Source organism: Lepidochelys olivacea (genome assembly GCF_965140295.1).
Source record: "Lepidochelys olivacea isolate rLepOli2 genome assembly, chromosome: 24".
In the NCBI taxonomy this organism is placed as follows: Eukaryota; Metazoa; Chordata; order Testudines; family Cheloniidae; genus Lepidochelys; species Lepidochelys olivacea.
The window spans coordinates 580,210-598,614 of NC_140434.1; the positions used below are offsets into that span (position 1 = coordinate 580,210).

General features: G+C 66.2%; 1 protein-coding gene across 1 annotated transcript; it reads left to right on the forward strand.

Annotated features, from left to right (window-relative positions):
• Window positions 1–5,751: 5,751 nt before the first annotated feature.
• On the forward strand, window positions 5,752–16,715 carry LOC311512292 (uncharacterized protein; the record flags this gene model as incomplete). Its single annotated transcript, XM_084613432.1, has 6 exons — window positions 5,752–7,320; window positions 7,836–7,909; window positions 9,376–9,521; window positions 10,021–10,145; window positions 10,267–10,413; window positions 15,908–16,715. 6 exons carry the CDS (start codon window positions 5,752–5,754, stop codon window positions 15,968–15,970), a joined length of 2,124 nt encoding a protein of 707 aa, XP_084469558.1. The 3' UTR covers window positions 15,971–16,715.
• Window positions 16,716–18,405: the final 1,690 nt, after the last annotated feature.

Below are 18,405 nucleotides of genomic sequence, written 5' to 3' on the forward strand. Positions count from 1 at the left end.
TACCAGGGGTTTACATCGTGCCATTACGATATTTACTGTCTCATTGTCTATCCCCTTCCCTAGCAGGGCCTAGCACCGTGTCCTCTACTTAGCCAGCCGCTGCACGCTGAGCACGTTTCCAGAGAACCAGGCACGATGACGCGGCTGGTGCTCAGCGAGGGGCCGGGCCCCGAACTGTCCTGTCCTGGGGACCCTCGCTCAGGCTCAGACTCAGCTGCACTTCAGAGACCCCAGCGCAGCGTCAGGCGCCTCCTCTGAGCGGCCAGGGGAGCTGCTGCGAACACAGACATGCCCAGCAGGAGGCAGCGTCGCTCGAGCAATGAGCTGCCCTCACCGCCCAACAGGGGCCACAGGGATGTGGGAAGGGCTGGGGCAGGAGGGGAGGAGCCCACTGGATCCCCCCCGCCCACACTTTACAACGTTACACTGCGGGGGGACATGGCCAGGGCAGGGGGGTGCAGAGGGCCCGGGGCAGATAGACACGGCCAGGGCAGGGGGTGTAGAAGGCATGGGAGAGATAGGGAGAGGCACCAGTCTTGGCCCTCCCCTTGCACCCTGTGTCCATCCCCTGCCCGTCTGACCCCCGCTTGCCCCAGTTCCTGGAATGAGGCAGCGAGAAGGGGGGGCTGGTTACAAAGGAGCTCACCCCTCCCTCTGCAGGCCTGGGAACCGCTGCCCCATTGGAGAGATCCCATCTTCCCCCCACCCCACCCCCAGCACATGTCAGTCACCCAGTGCACGGGGCACGGATCATTTTTGCCCCACGGCAGAGGACCGGGACAGTCGATAGTTGCTCCCGCCCAGCCAGCTGCTCAGCGATCTGGGTAGGTTGCTCAGGGCCTTGTAGCTCAGGGGCGAGGGCAGCACCCAAGGGAAGTTGCTTTCCCCCGATCTGCCAGCCACACCCTTGGCTTGTGCCCTGGCTCAGCACCCCGGTGCCTGCCAGTAGCTCCTGAGGGGCAGTGCTCATGGTCCGTCGCGTCCTTGGATCATCTGAATCTGCATAATCTCTTCCCTCGTTTGCTTTTATTACTGCGCCCCCCTGCCAGCCCAGTCAGCTGGCGTCTGAGTTTCCTTTTTCTCCCAGGCTAAGGGGCTTTGGGCAGTTTGCTGCGTAGGTCATGCACCTGCTGGACTATCTGAGTTTGCAGGCCAAGGACACAGGAGGCTTCCAGCGCTGCTACTTCAAACACACTGCGGGGCCTCCGTTCTTATCGGACCAGCTGGTGCAGCCTCACAGCGGGGCTCATTCTGCACCCGCCTAGGGAACCAGGTTTCCATGTGAACCCTGGGCACTCGCTCACCTTGTATGTCGGGGGTCACACCGTGCTCAGCACCTGCCTTTGTGCACCTAGCATGAGACCCAGGCAGACCCTGCTTCTGCCTCGTCTCCGCCAGAGTCCTGGCTGCCCCAGCTGCAGGCGGTCCTGGATTTTGCAGCTCTCTGCAGGGGTAATGTGCTTCTGGCACTGCTGAGTTTCTTGCGTGAGCTGCTCTTGCCCCGTGGGCTCAGCATGGTGTGGTGGTCGCCTCCACATTTCTTGCAGACCCATGGCCTCTGATTAGCCTGACAGCAGTTCTGTCGCCCTGGGCTGCCACGTCCCTTTGGGAAGTGCTGGCCCTGCAAATCTCTGCTGGCCATTGGTCTCCGCTCAGCCCCGCTGGACGCTCTTCAAACCCAGCTGCCCTGGAGTCATTCCACAGCGAAGCCCCACCGGCCCCGGATGTCTTTGCCCAGTTTCCTGAACAGCCCCAGCCCTGCCCTGCTCCTGCCGGACGCTCCCCACATTGTGAGTGCAGTACTCGGCCTCAGCCCGCCCCAGTCCAGCACAAAGACCTCGCACCGCAGCGCTGGGCTTGTCAGGAGCCTGCTGCAGGGCCCGGCCAGACCCGAGCTCCTGGGGTCTCCCTGGGCCTGCCCCTCCCGCTCCTGATCCCTGCAGCTGATTCCCATGGTCGCCTCGCCTCTTGGATCCCTGATGTGGCAGTGGGACACGGCTGGGCAGGATGCCCAGCTCTGGCGGCTGGCCCCAGGCCTGGGGCTCCCATATGGAGACAACCCCCTCTCCGATCATGTCTCCCTGCCCTGCCCCGGCATGGCGTCAGCAGCCCTGGCCTGCTCATGACATGCCTGGGTGAAGCTGTTTTTCCCTTTTTCCTTGTTTCTGTTGGGTAAGCCCTGCTTTCGCTCCCACCCTGTTAGCAAACACGAGCTCCATGTCACTGACTCTCCTGGCAGCATCCAGGGGGCTGGGAGTCTGGGCGGCCATGGCTGGCGCCGTGGTCCGGCAAGGGCGCTGGGCAGAGGACCGTGTTCCCCAGTTCCTGGTGCTGCAGACCAGACCCCGCATCCTCCCTGCCCAGGCACTGGGAACTCCAGCGACACACAAGGCCAAGCCCCCCATGGACTCAGTGCAGGTGGGGCAGGGACTCTGGGGCTCAGCACAGAACTCACTGCTGCCACTGGGCTCCCCTTCCCCAGGGCGCCCTTGGCTTGGGCCTGGGTCACTGACTCAGATGCAAGGGGCATGATGGCAGGTCGTGGGCAGAAGCAGGGAGGGGGCAGAGGCCCTAGTGCCAGCAGAGGGAGAGTCACGGTCACTCCAGTCCCAGAACCATGGCAGGTGGGAGACTGGGGTGGGGAGGGACGGGGGGCGCTGGTGCCCAGCAGAGCGAGGGCTGCTGGCACCCGGCAGGGTGGGCGCCCACCTGGGCATGCCCTGGGGCTTACACCATGTGCATTCTGCATGGGTGAATCTGGGGCAGATGAGGGGAGCCCAGGGCCAGACAATAGCTGGTGCCTGGAATGATTAACCCCACACCGGGCGTGAGCTGGGGAGGGGACTAGGCGGCCAGCCAAGCAGCACCGAGGCCCCAAGGTATCTGAGCCAAGGGGCTGCAGGGACCCGCACCTCACCCCCATCTCTGGGCCTGGTTCCCCTCTCACCCCCTCTGGAGCTGTGGTACAAGGCCAGGACTGTGCTCAGATGGGACGGGGGAATCAGATCCACACGTTCCTCCTGCCTGGGGCTTCTGCCCCATTCTCCACCCAGGGGGGCCTCTCCCCAGCCCCAGTTCGGGGCCCTCCCCTGGCCCTCCCCGAGCCCCTGTGCTGGGGACAATCCAGGGATTTGTTCTGTGACCTTTCCACACCCATCTCCCATCTAGGGAGGGCGTGTGAGGTAGGGCTGGGGGTAGGTTTTGGGGGCATGGCCCCAGGGCTGGGGGTGCCCTGGAGGGCAGGGCCCCAAGACCAGCACAGACCTGGGTGACACGGAGCAAGCTCCTGGGAGTGTCCCCAGCCCGCTGGGTGAGGCCACACCTGCTTGCAGGTGCTGCTATAAAGCTCCAGCCCCAGAGCCGCTGCCAGTTCCTGATTCCTGGACTGTCGAGAGCCCTGCGGGCTAACGGGAGGCGCAGCCCCACCGGGCGAGGCAGAGAGAGACAGAGCCCGGTGCTGGGACACCTGGGGCCAAGCCCCGGCCCCACCAGCCGCCATGAAGCCCAGAAGCCTGAGCACAGATGCCCTGCGGCTGGGTCTAGTCCTGCTGCTGCTGGCCACAGGTGAGCCTTAGTCTCCAGGAGCTGCTGGGAGGGGGCCATCGGGCCTGAGCAGCACTTGTGGGCTCAGACCCACCCCGGGGCTCTGGGCTGCTCAGATGGGGGTGGGGCCATGGCTCAGCAGGTCCGGCAGCCCCAGGGCCCAGCTCTGTTCCGCTGCCTTGATCCGCTGATCTGCCCCTCGACAATGGGCGAGTGGGGCCTGATTGTCCCAGATGCTGCAGTGACCCAGAGAACAATGGGCAGCACCCAGTGTTCTTGGGGTCCCCTCTGTCCAGCTCCCGCACAAGGGCCCAGTGTTACTGGGGTCCCCTCTGCCCAGCCCCACCCAGGGCCCAGTGTTCCTAGGGTGCCCTCTGCGCAGCCCCACCCAGGGCTCTGTGTTCATGGGGTCCCCTCTCCCCTGGGCTGGGTGCTTTGGGGAGCCCCTTCTCCTCCCCCGAGCCCCTTTCTGACGGTGCCCAGGAACTCCCGGGTTGGGACCCAGGAGGGCGTTGGCCGACAGCCATTGGCCGACACTCCCCAGGGGCTGACGCAGGTGTGTCTGGACTGTGTCGGTCTGGCTGAGCCCAGTGCTAACGGCCCAGGACCAGTCAGGGAAGCCCAGCAGGGAACGTCCGGTCCAGGACCCCCGGGGGCAGCATGTGGGTCCCTTCCTGAGAGTGCAGGGAGCCCACGCCCCGAGTGACCTGCCAGGAGGCCGGGACACGCGCCCCAAGAGAAGGGGGGATGTTAGCCCCAGGCTGGTGCTGGCTGCAGGACAGGCCCCAGCTGCGGGCTCAGGTCAAGGGCGTCTTTATCAGTCCCAGGACTGCGTGGCCCATGGGCCGCCTGTGAGCGGGGCAGTGCTGCCCACTGGCCGGCCGGGCTCTGGGCATCGGGGTGGGCTGCTGTGTTAGCGGCAGGAATTGCTCAGCGGGACGCCGCAGCGGGGCGCTGCGAGGCCCAGGAAGGATGGGGTCAGAGCCTCAGCGCTCCAGGGCTGGAGCCCCGGCCGCCCGCACTGCCTGGGGGCACAGGCGTGGAGCTAGGGCAGCTGGGGGCTGCCGCACCCCCTGGCTTGAAGTGGTTTCCATCATACACAGGGTTAAACTTTGCTTCAATGGCTCTCAGCTCCCGCCCTGTACAAATTGTTCCAGCAGCCCTGCCTTGGGGCGTGCCAGCAGGCAGAGGAGAGGCCAGGAGGGGCAGGGAGGGCCCTGCCCCTGGGGCTCAGCCCCATCCATCTGTGAAAAGGAGGGAGGCAGAGCCCAGCCCAGCCCGCCCCACGGCTCGCTCCACATGGGGCACACAGGTCTGGGGAGCTTTCCGGGGAACCCAGGGGTGGGGGCAGCTCCCCGGGGACCCTGCAGGACTTGTCTCTACGGGGGACATCGGGCAGCTCCAGGTGGGACCCCAAGGGCTCCCGACACCCGGCTCCACGCACCGAGTCCGGCCTCCAGACACGGGGCTCGGGGAAGGTGCCTGATCCGCAGCGGGGCTGAGCTGTGCTGGAGCCCAGGGGTCGCTGGGCGGGGCCCACATCAGACCCCACATCAGGGTGTTGGAGCCCCAGCAGCGCAGCCCCTCTCCAAGTTCGGGGGGGGAGGGGGACTCGATGTGTCAGTCTGTGGCCCCAGGCTCTCCAGTCGCTCCCATCCAACCAGCACGGGGATCATCAGCACAGCCCCGGGACCTGTCCCCACAGGCCACCCCCGGCTCCTGCAGGACCCCCAGGCAACAGTGACGTGCCCCCTCCTTGTCTGACCCCTGCCTAGGAGCCACTTCATCCCCTCGGGGTCACCGGCTGCCCCCCTTGTCCCTGTGACAGGCCAGGCCTTGGCTGAGCCCTGGGAGCTTTCGGCCTCGCTGGGACCTTGTGGCAGTGAGTTCCCCAGGCTCATCACGTGCTGTGTAAAATAACTGCCCCTGACTCGTGGGCGCCTGATGCCCCAGCTGCCCCGTCCAGGGGTTTCTGCTTCTCGCCTGCACCTCACGTTTTGTTCTGTTTTCTCCTGAACTGAATGGACCAATTCTCTCCTAGGCGCAGCACAGGGCAGCAGCACCCCCCCACACACTGGCAGCACCGACAGGACCACTTCGCCCCCCAGCCGCACGACCACCCCACTCCCCGGCAGCATGACCACCCTGCCCCCCACCAGCACGAACACCCTGCCCCCCACCAGCACAAACACCCCGCTCCCCGGCAGCATGACCACCCCTCACTCCAGCAACCTAACCACCCTGCTCCCCAGCAGCCCGAACACCCCGCCCCCCAGCCGCACGACCACCCCTCACTCCAGCAACCTGACCACCCCGCCCCCCGGGAACACGACTATCCCGTCCCCCAGCAACCCGACCACCCCGTCCCCCGGCAACACGACCACCCCGTCCCCCGGCAACACGACCACCCTGTCCCCCGGCAACACGACCACCTCGTCCCCTGGGAACACGACCACCCCGTCCCCCGGCAACACGACCACCTCGTCCCCTGGGAACACGACCACCCCGTCCCCCGCCAACACGACCACCCCGTCCCCCGGCAACACGACCACCTCGTCCCCTGGGAACACGACCACCCCGTCCCCCGGCAACATGACCACCTCGTCCCCTGGGAACACGACCACCCCGTCCCCCAGCAACACGACCACCTCGTCCCCTGGGAACACGACCACCCCGTCCCCCGGCAACACGACCACCTCGTCCCCTGGGAACACGACCACCCCGTCCCCCGGCAACACGACCACCCCGTCCCCCGGCAACACGACCACCTCGTCCCCTGGGAACACGACCACCCCGTCCCCCGGCAACATGACCACCTCGTCCCCTGGGAACACGACCACCCCGTCCCCCAGCAACACGACCACCTCGTCCCCTGGGAACACGACCACCCCGTCCCCTGGCAACACGACCACCCCGTCCCCCGGCAACATGACCACCCTGTCCCCTGGGAATACGACCATCTCGTCTCCTGGCAACACGACCACCCCATCCCCCGGCAACACGACCACCCCGTCCCCTGGCAACACGACCAACCTGCCCCCCGGCAACACGACCACCCCGTCCCCCGGCAACATGACCACCCTGTCCCCTGGCAATACGACCACCTCGTCCCCCGGGAACACGACCGCCCTGTCCCCCGGGAATACGACCATCTCGTCCCCCGGGAACACGACCGCCCTGTCCCCCGGGAATACGACCATCTCGTCCCCTGAGAACACAACCACCCCGTCCCCCGGCAACACGACCACCTCGTCCCCTGGGAATACGACCGCCCTGTCCCCTGGGAATACGACCATCTCGTCCCCCGGGAACACGACCACCCCATCCCCCAGTAACACGACCACCCCGTCCCCCGGCAACACGACCGCCCCGTCCCCCGGCAACACGACCACCCCATCCCCCAGCAACACGACCACCCCGTCCCCCGGCAACACGACCACCCTGTCCCCCGGCAACATGACCACCCTGTCCCCTGGGAATACGACCGCCTCGTCCCCCGGGAACACGACCGCCCTGTCCCCCGGGAATACGACCATCTCGTCCCCTGGGAACACGACCACGCTGTCCCCCGGGAATACGACCATCTCGTCCCCCGGCAACACGACCACCTCGTTCCCCAGCAACACGACCAACCTGCCCCCCAGCACCTCCATAACAACCCCAGCCCCAATCCATTTATTTCTCGCCTTCCGCATTGTGAACTGGAACTTCAACAACTCCCTTCTCGACTCCACCACCAGTTACTACAAGGAGTTATATTCCAAAATCCAGATCATGGTGAGCACAGCAGCTCCTCCCTCCCCTCCCGGCACCCTGCCCCGGCCTGCCAGCTGGGGGTGGCTGCCAGCCCCAGGCTGGGGGCTTCGCGGGGAGCTCCATCGAGCTGCCGTGCAATGAGCCTTCGGGCCTCTGGTGGCTGCTGCCGTTCGGGCTCCACACACAGAGACCCCATGGAGCAGGGAGGGGAGACACCCCCACCCCACCCCCCAGCCCAGCCCTGGGCACCAGGCCCCTCAGCCCCAGAGTCTCCTGTCCTGGAGCAGTGAAGGGACAGACCCTCAATCCTGTCTGGGGAGCCCCCCCCCGGGACCCTGCCATCGGCTCTGGGCCCCTCTGCCCCTCTCCAGCCAGCTGTGGGGAGACACCCCGTGCCCCTGCACCCCAGCGAAGAGCACAGAGAAGACCAAGGAAGGTTGGCAGGGGCCGGGGCAGATCCGCCAAGCTGGGTGCTCCCAGCCTCCCCGAGCTGGCTGGGTGCTGGCGGTGACCCTGTTCCCCTCTGTCTGTGACAGTACGGCAAGATCTATGGCTGCCCAACGTGCCCGAATGGGCAGAACTACCTGGGATTGACTGATCTGCGTTTCAGGTACAGTGTGTGCCATGGGGCTGCCCCAGCTGTGGGCAGGGGAGGGCTGGGGTGGGGGAGAAAGGTGAGGAGAGAGAGGCTAAATCTGTGAGCGTGTGACCCTGGGGGGTCACATCTGAGCAGCCCAGAGCTTTGGCTGCCTGAGGCCGTGCTGGGCAGGTGTGCTGCCCTGGGGAGGGGGCGGAGGTGCTGGGGCAGGGGCAGATGGGGGCATAAGGAGGGACGGTTCAAGGGGGTTGTGGGTGGGGCAGCTGGTGCAGGGCCCAGTGGGTAGTATGGGGAAATTGGTGCAGGGCTAGGTGGCAGGTGGGGGGCAGACGAATGGTGTGGGAAGGCCAGTGCAGGGGCAGGTGGGAAGGGGGGGTTGGGGCAGGGGCAGGTGGGAATGGAGGAGCCGGAGCAGGGGCAGGTGGGAATGGGGAGGTTGGGGCAGAGGCAGGTGGGAAGGGGGAGGTTGGGGCAGGGGCAGGTGGGAAGGGGGGAGGTTGGGGCAGGGGCAGGTGGGAAGGCGGGGGTTGGGGCAGAGGCAGGTGGGAATAGGGGAGGTTGGGGCAGAGGCAGGTGGGAAGGGGGAGGTTGGGGCAGGGGCAGGTGGGAAGGGGGGAGGTTGGGGCAGGGGCAGGTGGGAAGGCGGGGGTTGGGGCAGAGGCAGGTGGGAATAGGGGAGGTTGGGGCAGAGGCAGGTGGGAAGGGGGGAGGTTGGGGCAGGGGCAGGTGGGAAGGGGGGGGTTGGGGCAGAGGCAGGTGGGAATAGGGGAGGTTGGGGCAGGGGCAGGTGGGAAGGGGGGAGGTTGGGGCAGAGGCAGGTGGGAAGGGGGGAGGTTGGGGCAGGGGCAGGTGGGAAGGGGGGGGTTGGGCAGGGGCAGGTGGGAAGGGGGGAGGTTGGGGCAGGGGCAGGTGGGAAGGGGGGGGTTGGGGCAGAGGCAGGTGGGAAGGGGGGAGGTTGGGGCAGAGGCAGGTGGGAAGGGGGGAGGTTGGGGCAGGGGCAGGTGGGAAGGGGGGGGTTGGGGCAGAGGCAGGTGGGAAGGGGGGAGGTTGGGGCAGAGGCAGGTGGGAAGGGGGGAGGTTGGGGCAGGGGCAGGTGGGAAGGGGGGGGTTGGGGCAGAGGCAGGTGGGAATAGGGGAGGTTGGGGCAGAGGCAGGTGGGAAGGGGGGGGTTGGGGCAGGGGCAGGTGGGAAGGGGGAGGTTGGGGCAGGGGCAGGTGGGAAGGGGGGGTTGGTGCAGGGGCAGGTGGGAAGGGGGGGGTTGGGGCAGGGGCAGGTGGGAAGGGGGGGTTGGGGCAGAGGCAGGTGGGAAGGGGGGAGGTTGGGGCAGGGGCAGGTGGGAAGGGGGGGGTTGGGGCAGGGGCAGGTGGGAAGGGGGGGGTTGGGGCAGGGGCAGGTGGGAATAGGGGAGGTTGGGGCAGGGGGACGGGAAGGGCCGGGGCCAGACCCAGTTAACGCCCCCTCTCCGGCACGCTCGGCAGCCAGGGCTCGGTGGTGACAGAGTCCGTCCTGCTGTACCGAGTGAGCGACGACACCAGCATCAGCGCCGCCGACATTGAGCAGCAGCTGAGACAAAGGCTGGGCAGGAATAACAGCTTTGATGGGCTCCAGCTGGACAGTATCCGCGGTGAGCAGGCTCCAGCCGGGCCCCACAGTGTGGCCACAGCCACGTGTCCGGGGGTCCCTGTCCTGGGGGGCTCAGCCCATGGCTGAGGGGGGCTGGTGTCCTTGGCCCTTGTGCAGAGCTCTGTGGAGACCGGGCTGCCCTCGGGGGCTCCTCCAGCTCCCAGCAGAGCCCCCTGGCTGGGCTGCTTTGGGGCGTGTCTGTGGAGGGTGCCTGCCCTGCCCTGCCAGCCCGGCCCAGCCTGTATCTGTCCCAGGGAGGGAGCGAGGGTTTCTGGGCCCCCTGGCAGGGCGCCCATTCAGAGCCGTCCTCGCTGACCCTGGGGCTGGGCCCCCGGCCATCAACTCAGCCTCTTCCCAGCACCCCTGGGCCAGCCCCTTTCCCACAGCCCCTTTCCCTGGCTCTTCTGCCTGGCCAGCTGCGTCCCCTGGCGTGGGCCCCTCTACGGGATCCCTCCCATCCGGGTCCTCCCCAGCCCTGACTGCTCCTACTTGTGTTTCAGCCAACTCTGGCAGCTCTCCCCCGGCCACCTCGGCGCCAGCACCCCTGGTGCCCGGCTGGGGCATCGCCCTGCTGGTCCTGGTCTGCATTGGGCTGGTGCTGAGCATTCTCCTCTTCATCCTGCTGGTGAGTGCCCCCCGCTGCCCATCCCTCCAGCCTCAGGCCCCTCCAGCCGCTCTCCTTCTCCCTGCCTGACCCCTGCATCCCCTCCGCGCCCCCGCTCACCAGCCTCCTCTCGCCCCTCTAGATCGTCTGCTCGTGCTGCAGGAGGAACCGCGGGAAGCTGGATATGTTCAGCTCGCAGGCCTCATACCAGCCCATGAGCGAGTACCCCACCTACCACACCCACGGGCGCTTCAGCGCCCCCGGCAAGAAGCAGAACCCCTACAGTGACGTAAGCAGCGGGGCCTGGTCCTGCCCTGGGGTGCCCCCTCGCCCAGCGTGTGCCCCAATGCCTGTCCCCGTACACTGCCTGGGTGCACCCCGGACGCCGGCCCCCAGTACCTGGCAGCCCTGCCAGGCACACGCTGGGGGTGGATGTCCCCCACATTGCTCACTGAGGGGAGGTTTTGAGGGGAAAAGGGTGTTGGTGAGCTCATCCCAGAAAATTTCACCAGAGAGAAGAACACAAACCCGGAGGTGTGGGGGGCTAGTGCATGATGGTGGCACGGTGCTTCCCACGGTCCTAACTGTGTCCCATGCAATGCACCCCCCAGGACAGAGCTGGCCGGGGGAAGGGCAAAGGGGATCCCAGAGCCAGGAATGTAAGCACGGGGCCCTGCTGCACTATACAGCTGTCACGGAGTCCCTGGGCGATGCTCTGGAACTGCTCCCCATGAAGCCAGGCAGGACTCTGGGGCAGTCGCCTTTCTCTGAGCAGCCTGTCTTCAGGACACACAGCTCACACAGCTTCCACCTTCCTGGGTCTGACCTCGGAGCATTCAGCCTCCTCTGCCCCTCCGTGCGCTTCCCACAGCAAGTCCACTCAGTCGGGGTCCTGGGGAAGCCAGAGGGTCCTGCCCCGCAACTTCGCAGTCAGACGGGACTCTCAGCCAGCCAGTAAAACAGAGGGTTTATTAGACGACAGGAACATGGTCTAACACAGAGCTTGTAGGTGCAGAGAACCGGAACCCTCAGCCGGGTCCATTTTGGGGGGCCGTGAGCCAGACAACCCCGTCTGCACTTCACTCCTCGTCCCCAGCCAGCCCCAAAACTGAAACTCCCTCCAACCCCTCCTCCCCTGGGCTTTGTCCCTTTCCCGGGTCAGGAGGTCACTGGATTCCTTTGTTCTCCAACCCTTTAGCTCTCACCTTGCAGGGGGGAAGGGCCCAGGCCATCAGTTGCCAGGAAACAGGGTGTCGGCCATTGTCTGTGTCCAGACCCCTGCACACACCTGCCCTCTAGGGCTCTGCAACAATCATACCCCCTTACCCCACCAGCTAGATACTTAAGAACTGCACAGGGGAAACTGAGGCACCCCCACACTATTCAGAGGAAACATTAAGAACAGTCCCACTTCGTCACAACAGCTCATCGGGGGGGGGGGATGTGCTGGGGTGATGCAATGTGGGGGGTGTTCCTGGGGTAGAGAGGGGGTTATGGGGTGTGATCCTGTGGGATTATAGGGCATGGTCTTGGTTTGGTTATGGGGTGTGGTTCCTGCGGGTGATGCAACGGGGGGGTGTCTGGGGGATTATACAGCGAGGTCCTGGCGGGTAGTCCTGTGGTGTGGGGGTGCATGTTCCTGGGGGGACAGGGGATGGGTCTGACCAGAGTCCGGGGAAGTGTTGTTCTCCCCAGTCAGGTGGCTGCAGCCCAGGTCCCATGGGGCAGCCTCTGACCTTGCCCCCGGCCCCCCTCACTGAGTTAATCACTAACAGGGCAGCTCCTGGCTGATGTGAAACCAGCAGCTAATGGCTCTGCCCGCCCTGCCCCCACGGCTCTGCCCGGGTCCTGCCCTGGGACCAGGGCTCAGATGGTCTGTACCCCCGCCCCATCGCTCTCCATTCCCATGGGGGCTCGGCGCGGCTCCAGCGGGACCCTCAGCAGGGCTGTTTGGGGAGAGAAAGAAGGAGCCACCGGCTCCTCCGCCTCAGCCTGGGAAGAGCGTTAGGTGTGGCTGGGGGCGAGTAACCCCTGACCAGCCCCCGGCCCCGCTGGCTTCTCCAGCCCCTGCAGGTCCTGCGCCAGACAGGGCGTTTGCTGAACGCTCGGCCCTAGTTCGGCAGCAATTCACTCCGGGCCGGTCTCTGGTCAGACGAGATGGTCACCATGGGCCGGCCGGCCTGGGACAGTCCAACCTGGACTCTGTGACTCCTGCTGCTGTCTGGGGGGAACGAGCCCCCTGCCTTGCTCCAGAGGGGCGGGGGCCTGGAGTGGGGCTGGGATCAGAGGGTGCAACAGTGGGTCGGGGGACGGAGTGAGAGGGGGGTCAGAGGGTGGCTTTGGTAGTGGGGGTAGGGGCAGGGTGAGGTGATGGAGTGGAGGTGGGGTGGTAGGGCAGGGAGGGAGGAGGTTGGGGTCAGAGGATGGCACTGTGGGTAGGGGGATAGAATGGGGATGAGGTTGAGGGTGGGGTAGTGGGGCAGAGATGGAGGTGGGGGTCGCAGAGCAAGGTGGTGGGGCAGGGAGGGAGGGGGAGGGGTCGCAGAGCGAGGTGGTGGGGCAGGCAGGGAGGGGTTGGGGTCGCAGAGCGAGGTGGTGGGGCAGGCAGGGAGGGGGAGGGGGTCACAGAGCGAGGTGGTGGGGCAGGGAGGGAGGGGAGGGGGTCGCAGAGCGAGGTGGTGGGGCAGGCAGGGAGGGGGAGGGGGTCGCAGAGCGAGGTGGTGGGGCAGGCAGGGAGGGGGAGGGGGTCGCAGAGCGAGGTGGTGGGGCAGGCAGGGAGAGGGAGGGGGTCGCAGAGCGAGGTGGTGGGGCAGGCAGGGAGGGGGAGGGGGTCGCAGAGCTAGGTGGTGGGGCAGGGAGGGAGAGGAGTGGGGTCAGAGGATGGCACTGTGGGTAGGGGGGATGGAGTGGGGGTGTGGTTGAGGGTGGGGTAGTGGGATGGGGTGGGGTCGCAGAGCGAGGTGGTGGGGTAGGCAGGGAGGGGGCGGGGGTTGCAGAGTGAGGTGGTGGCGTAGTGGGATGGGGTGAGGTCACAGAGCGAGGTGGTGGGGCAGGGAGGGAGGGGAGGGGGTCGCAGAGCAAGGTGGTGGGGCAGGCAGGGAGGGGGAGGGGGTCACAGAGCGAGGTGGTGGGGCAGGCAGGGAGGGGGAGGGGGTCGCAGAGCAAGGTGGTGGGGCAGGGAGGGAGGGGAGGGGGTCGCAGAGCGAGGTGGTGGGGCAGGCAGGGAGGGGGAGGGGGTCACAGAGCGAGGTGGTGGGGCAGGCAGGGAGGGGGAGGGGGTCGCAGAGCAAGGTGGTGGGGCAGGGAGGGAGGGGAGGGGGTCGCAGAGCGAGGTGGTGGGGCAGGCAGGGAGGGGGAGGGGGTCGCAGAGCAAGGTGGTGGGGTAGGCAGGGAGGGGGGTGGGGTCGCAGAGCGAGATGGTGGGGCAGGCAGGGAGGGGGAGGGGGTCGCAGAGCGAGGTGGTGGGGCAGGCAGGGAGGGGGGTGGGGTCGCAGAGCGAGATGGTGGGGCAGGCAGGGAGGGGGAGGGGGTCGCAGAGCGAGGTGGTGGGGCAGGCAGGGAGGGGGAGGGGGTCGCAGAGCTAGGTGGTGGGGCAGGGAGGGAGAGGAGTGGGGTCAGAGGATGGCACTGTGGGTAGGGGGGATGGAGTGGGGGTGTGGTTGAGGGTGGGGTAGTGGGATGGGGTGGGGTCGCAGAGCGAGGTGGTGGGGTAGGCAGGGAGGGGGCGGGGGTCGCAGAGTGAGGTGGTGGCGTAGTGGGATGGGGTGAGGTCACAGAGCTAGGTGGTGGGGCAGGGAGGGAGGGGGAGGGGGTCGCAGAGCGAGGTGGTGGGGCAGGCAGGGAGGGGGAGGGGGTCGCAGAGCGAGGTGGTGGGGCAGGGAGGGAGGGGAGGGGGTCACAGAGCGAGGTGGTGGGGCAGGCAGGGAGGGGGAGGGGGTCACAGAGCGAGGTGGTGGGGCAGGCAGGGAGGGGGAGGGGGTCGCAGAGCGAGGTGGTGGGGCAGGCAGGGAGGGGGGTGGGGTCGCAGAGCGAGATGGTGGGGCAGGCAGGGAGGGGGAGGGGGTCACAGAGCGAGGTGGTGGGGCAGGCAGGGAGGGGGAGGGGGTCGCAGAGCTAGGTGGTGGGGCAGGGAGGGAGAGGAGTGGGATCAGAGGATGGCACTGTGGGTAGGGGGGATGGAGTGGGGGTGTGGTTGAGGGTGGGGTAGTGGGATGGGGTGGGGTCGCAGAGCGAGGTGGTGGGGCAGGCAGGGAGGGGGGTGGAGGTGGGTCAATGCCTGGCTCTGAGACAAGGCTCTCTACAAATGGCCCCCTTGGCAGCGCTGGCTGGGCCCCTTGCCTGGGGCGGCCTGGCTGGGCTCTGCCCCCTGCACCGTGCCCATGGATCCCAGGCGGCCCCGCTCCTGCCCCGGGACGGGGGGTTAATGTTGCTCTCACGCCCCTGCTGACTGGTGGGAGGGCAGCCGAGGCCCCTGCTGAGCCCGGGGTGGCAGGTGCCCTCGGGGAGGGCGGCTGGGCGGGAGCAGGCGGAGTCTGGACGTGAGGCTCTGGTTTTGCCTCCCCATGGAGCCCCGGCAGCCCTTAGCGGGTGGCTGGTGCCTCCTCGGCTCCACGTTTCTCTCCCTGTGGCTGAACAGCCTCCCCTGCCCCCTTGCCCGCTGCCCCCGGCACTGGCCCGGCACAGCTGCCTGGTGCCATGGTGCGCCGGGGCTGCCAGGAGCTCTGCCAGGGCTCAGTGACGGGGAGCCGAGGCCGGTGCAGGGGTGGAGGACTTGGGGGGCACTATCGGCGTGAGGGGCCTAGTGATGCCAGCACCAAGAGCCTGCAGCCCCTCTGCAGGGGGTGGGGGGTGCGTCTGCGGGGGGCCCCGCCAGCTGAGCCGCCTGGGCTGGGCTGGGAGCTGGCGTGAGCCGGTGCTCGGAGGAGTGGGCAGCTGGGGGCTCGTCAGTCCCTGTTGTCACCGGCTGTGCATTTGGCATGGCAGAGAAGCCCTGCTGCCCGGTGAGGTTCCTGGGGGGCTGGGCCCTGAAGCCGCCCCGGTGGGTGTTTGTGTCCCTGGGTGTTTGTGTCCCCGTTCCTCGCTGGGCTGGCTCCAGCTCCTCTGCTCTGCAGACGGTAGCTCAGGCTGTTCAAACACCCGGCCTGAGTAAATATTTACCTCTGCCCGGCTAGAGACAAAAGAGCCAAGTCATGGGAAGCTGGGGCGGGACAGGCGGGGCGCGTAGCCAGCTCCTAGGCACCTTGGAGGGGCTGGTGTTGCCTGGAGGGTGTGCCCCCTCCGCCCGGACCCCTGGCCCGCTGGCAGGGCAGGCCTGTGCAGGTCGGGGTGGGGGGCAGTGAGGGGCAGAGCTGGGCGCGTGACAAGAGCCATATTTACAGTAGACACTGGGCTGTTTGTGGTGCTGCTGGCAGGAGTCCAGCGCTTGCTCCTGTGGCACCAGGTGCTCTGAACATTAACCCCGTGAGGCAGCCACAGCCCTGCGGGGCTCTGGGGTGGGGTCACCTTCCCCCAGCCCCATCACGTGCCCCCCACGCTGCCGTGGGGCGGCGGAGCTGGTGCGGTCCCTGAGGTCTCTCCCTGCTGCCAGGGACGGGGTGGCCGGGATCGAACGGGACTGGGGTCTGTTTGCCAGGGCTCGGCCCACTGAGCCCCTCCCCAGCCCCAGAGCCCCGGTTTCCATGCCGACGGGGTACGTGGTGGTTGCCTGGTTGGGGGTCCTGTTGCCAGGTAACGGTGGATTGGCCCAGCCTGGCTCTAACCCCATTCCCTCTGCTTCCTCCCAGATCGCCGCCGGCAACGGCACCAACGCCTTCTACGCCAACCCTGCCACGTCAGAGAATCTCTAGGGGGCCACCCCGAGGACCGGCGGGAGCAGAGCTCCCAGCATCGCCGCGTGCTTCCTGCAGCTGGACTCCAGGGTGCCGGGCAGGGCGACTGCACTGTGGGGGAGAGGGTTGGATTCACAGTGGGCCAGGGTGGGGAGGGGGTGACGGCCCCCTCCACCCTGCAACCCCCAGCCCTGAGGGAGGGGGAGCTGCTCCAGCTCTGATTGGGCCATGTGGGGTGAGCACTAATGGGGCAAATTCCTAATGGGGGAGGGTAAAGGGGCTGCCCCATATATTCCCCCACCAGCCAGCCTGGGCAGTGCAGGGATTATGACAGGGACTCCCCAGGGGAGCCCCCCCCCATACTGCCCCGAGCTGCGTATGGGCTGTTCCCCTGCCCCACTGCCCTGGGGGGCCCTCTCTGGCCCAGCTCTCGCCTGTTCCCAGGAGATGGGAGCGAGCGTCCGAACACATGAAGGAACTGGATGAACAATGTGAGGGAAGAACCTCTCCTACTCCCCCCAGCTCCAAGCACCTCCTGCCCCCAATCACTTGCCAAATGCCGTATCTGGCCACAAGGCCCCCAGTGTACTGGTTCCAGGGGTCACGTTGGCCTGCACCACTGGCCTGGGGCTGTTTTTGTACCTGTGATCTGTAACCACACTGTTCTGTGATGGCCGCCCCGCCGTGACGGGGGAGGAGGGGTCACAATGTCCTTGGGAAGGTCTGTATTTATAGGGATGCACAATAAAGGGATCTGTGATGAGTCAGGCTCTAGCCTGGTTTTCTCCTGCACCTCTCGGGCCTCTGCTTCGGAAAGGTGGGAGCTGTGGCTGCCCTGAGCTCTCGTTCTGCAGGGCCGCTGGAGTTCTCAGGGGCTCTTGCTGGGGATCGGGGCCTATGGCGGAGCCGTCCTTTAGTGCCATTTCTTACTGGCTCACCGCATGTGACGGGGAGAAACCGCCTGCCACTGCCCTCCTCCCTTTGGCTGTGTGCAGAGGTGTGTCCAGGGGCCCAGCCTGGGACAAGCTGAAACTCATGGGAAGGGCTGGGCAAGGCACTGGGCAAACACAGAAACGCCAGAAAACAAGGAAACAAAAGTGAATAGTTATGTAAGGAACTGACTGTGGGGCTAGGCCCAGGGCACAGGGCCAGGCAGCACCACCCCAGCCAGAGCCTCAGGTCCCTGGGCCCCTTAGCTCCCCCACCCCACCCTCAGAGGCGGGTTACTGGGCTCCTTGGCTCCTGACTCAGGAAAGCTGCAGCTACAGCCCCAAACCCCTGCTGCCCCAGGGAGGGCCTGACCCCAGTCTGTTGATATGGAGTGCACCCAGGAGGGGCTGGAGCCCACGGCCATGACTACGCCCTGGGGTCCGTGAACTCCTTCTGGCCCCTCTATGGGGAGGAGGAAGCAGGAAATGCCACTGTCCCGTGGGGTGTTTTGAAGCTAATTCTGCCCACAAGCAGTCAGGCGGGATGATGGAGAAGCCTGTGACGGCGTGGGAATTGGGCATAATATATTGGATGAATATTGTGTTTCTCAGTTTCCCCCATGTGGTATATGGGTAACTAGTTGTGGGGGGGAATAGTTGTTGGCTCTTTGCAGAGACACAGAGACACAGGCGTGACTCACCCCGAGCTGCCTGGGGGCCCATGGAAAATCCCAGAGGACAATGGCCACTGTAATTGCTGGGACTCTTGGCACCTAGCAAAAAAAAGACCCTGGATGCCCCTCCCCCGCCCTTAGGAGCCAGGTGGGTGTGACCGGATGGGGGACAAAGGACTGGCGAGGGGCCAGGTGGGGCTTTTACCTGTGGGCTGCTGGAGGCTGGAGAAGCCTCTGGACTGGGGCTGAAGAGGGGTGAGAGGGCTCTGGACTGACCCAGCTGGACTTTGCTGTAACTTTCTCTTTTCTAAAAGAAAAGGAGGACTTGTGGCACCTTAGAGACTAACCAATTTATTTGAGCATGAGCTTTCGTGAGCTACAGCCCACTTCATCGGATGCATGCCGTGGAAACTGCAGAAAACATTATATACACAGAGACATAAATTGGTTAGTCTCTAAGGTGCCACAAGTACTCCTTTTCTTTTTGCGAATACAGACTAACACGGCTGTTTCTCTGAAACCTGTCATTTCTCTTCTCTGTGGTAACTAAGGCCGCTCTGTGCTGTGTCCACACACCAGATAATCCTCCTGCTGTTACCCCACTGGCTGAGAGTCGCTGCAGAGTCAGGAAGTTGGGGTGCAAGTCTCCCCAGGTGTCAAACTCAGGTGAGCTCTCTGCAGGGAGCTCACAGTGTGACCCAGGGGTGCTGAAGGTGCCAGAGGTTCGGTCCCAGGAGGCGGTGAAGCCGAGGGGCTGAGCCCATTGATAGTGTGACCCTAAGGGGGGGGGAGGGGAAGAGGCAGGTGGAGGTGGGCTGTGGGGCTGGGTATGAGGGGACCAGGCAAGTGG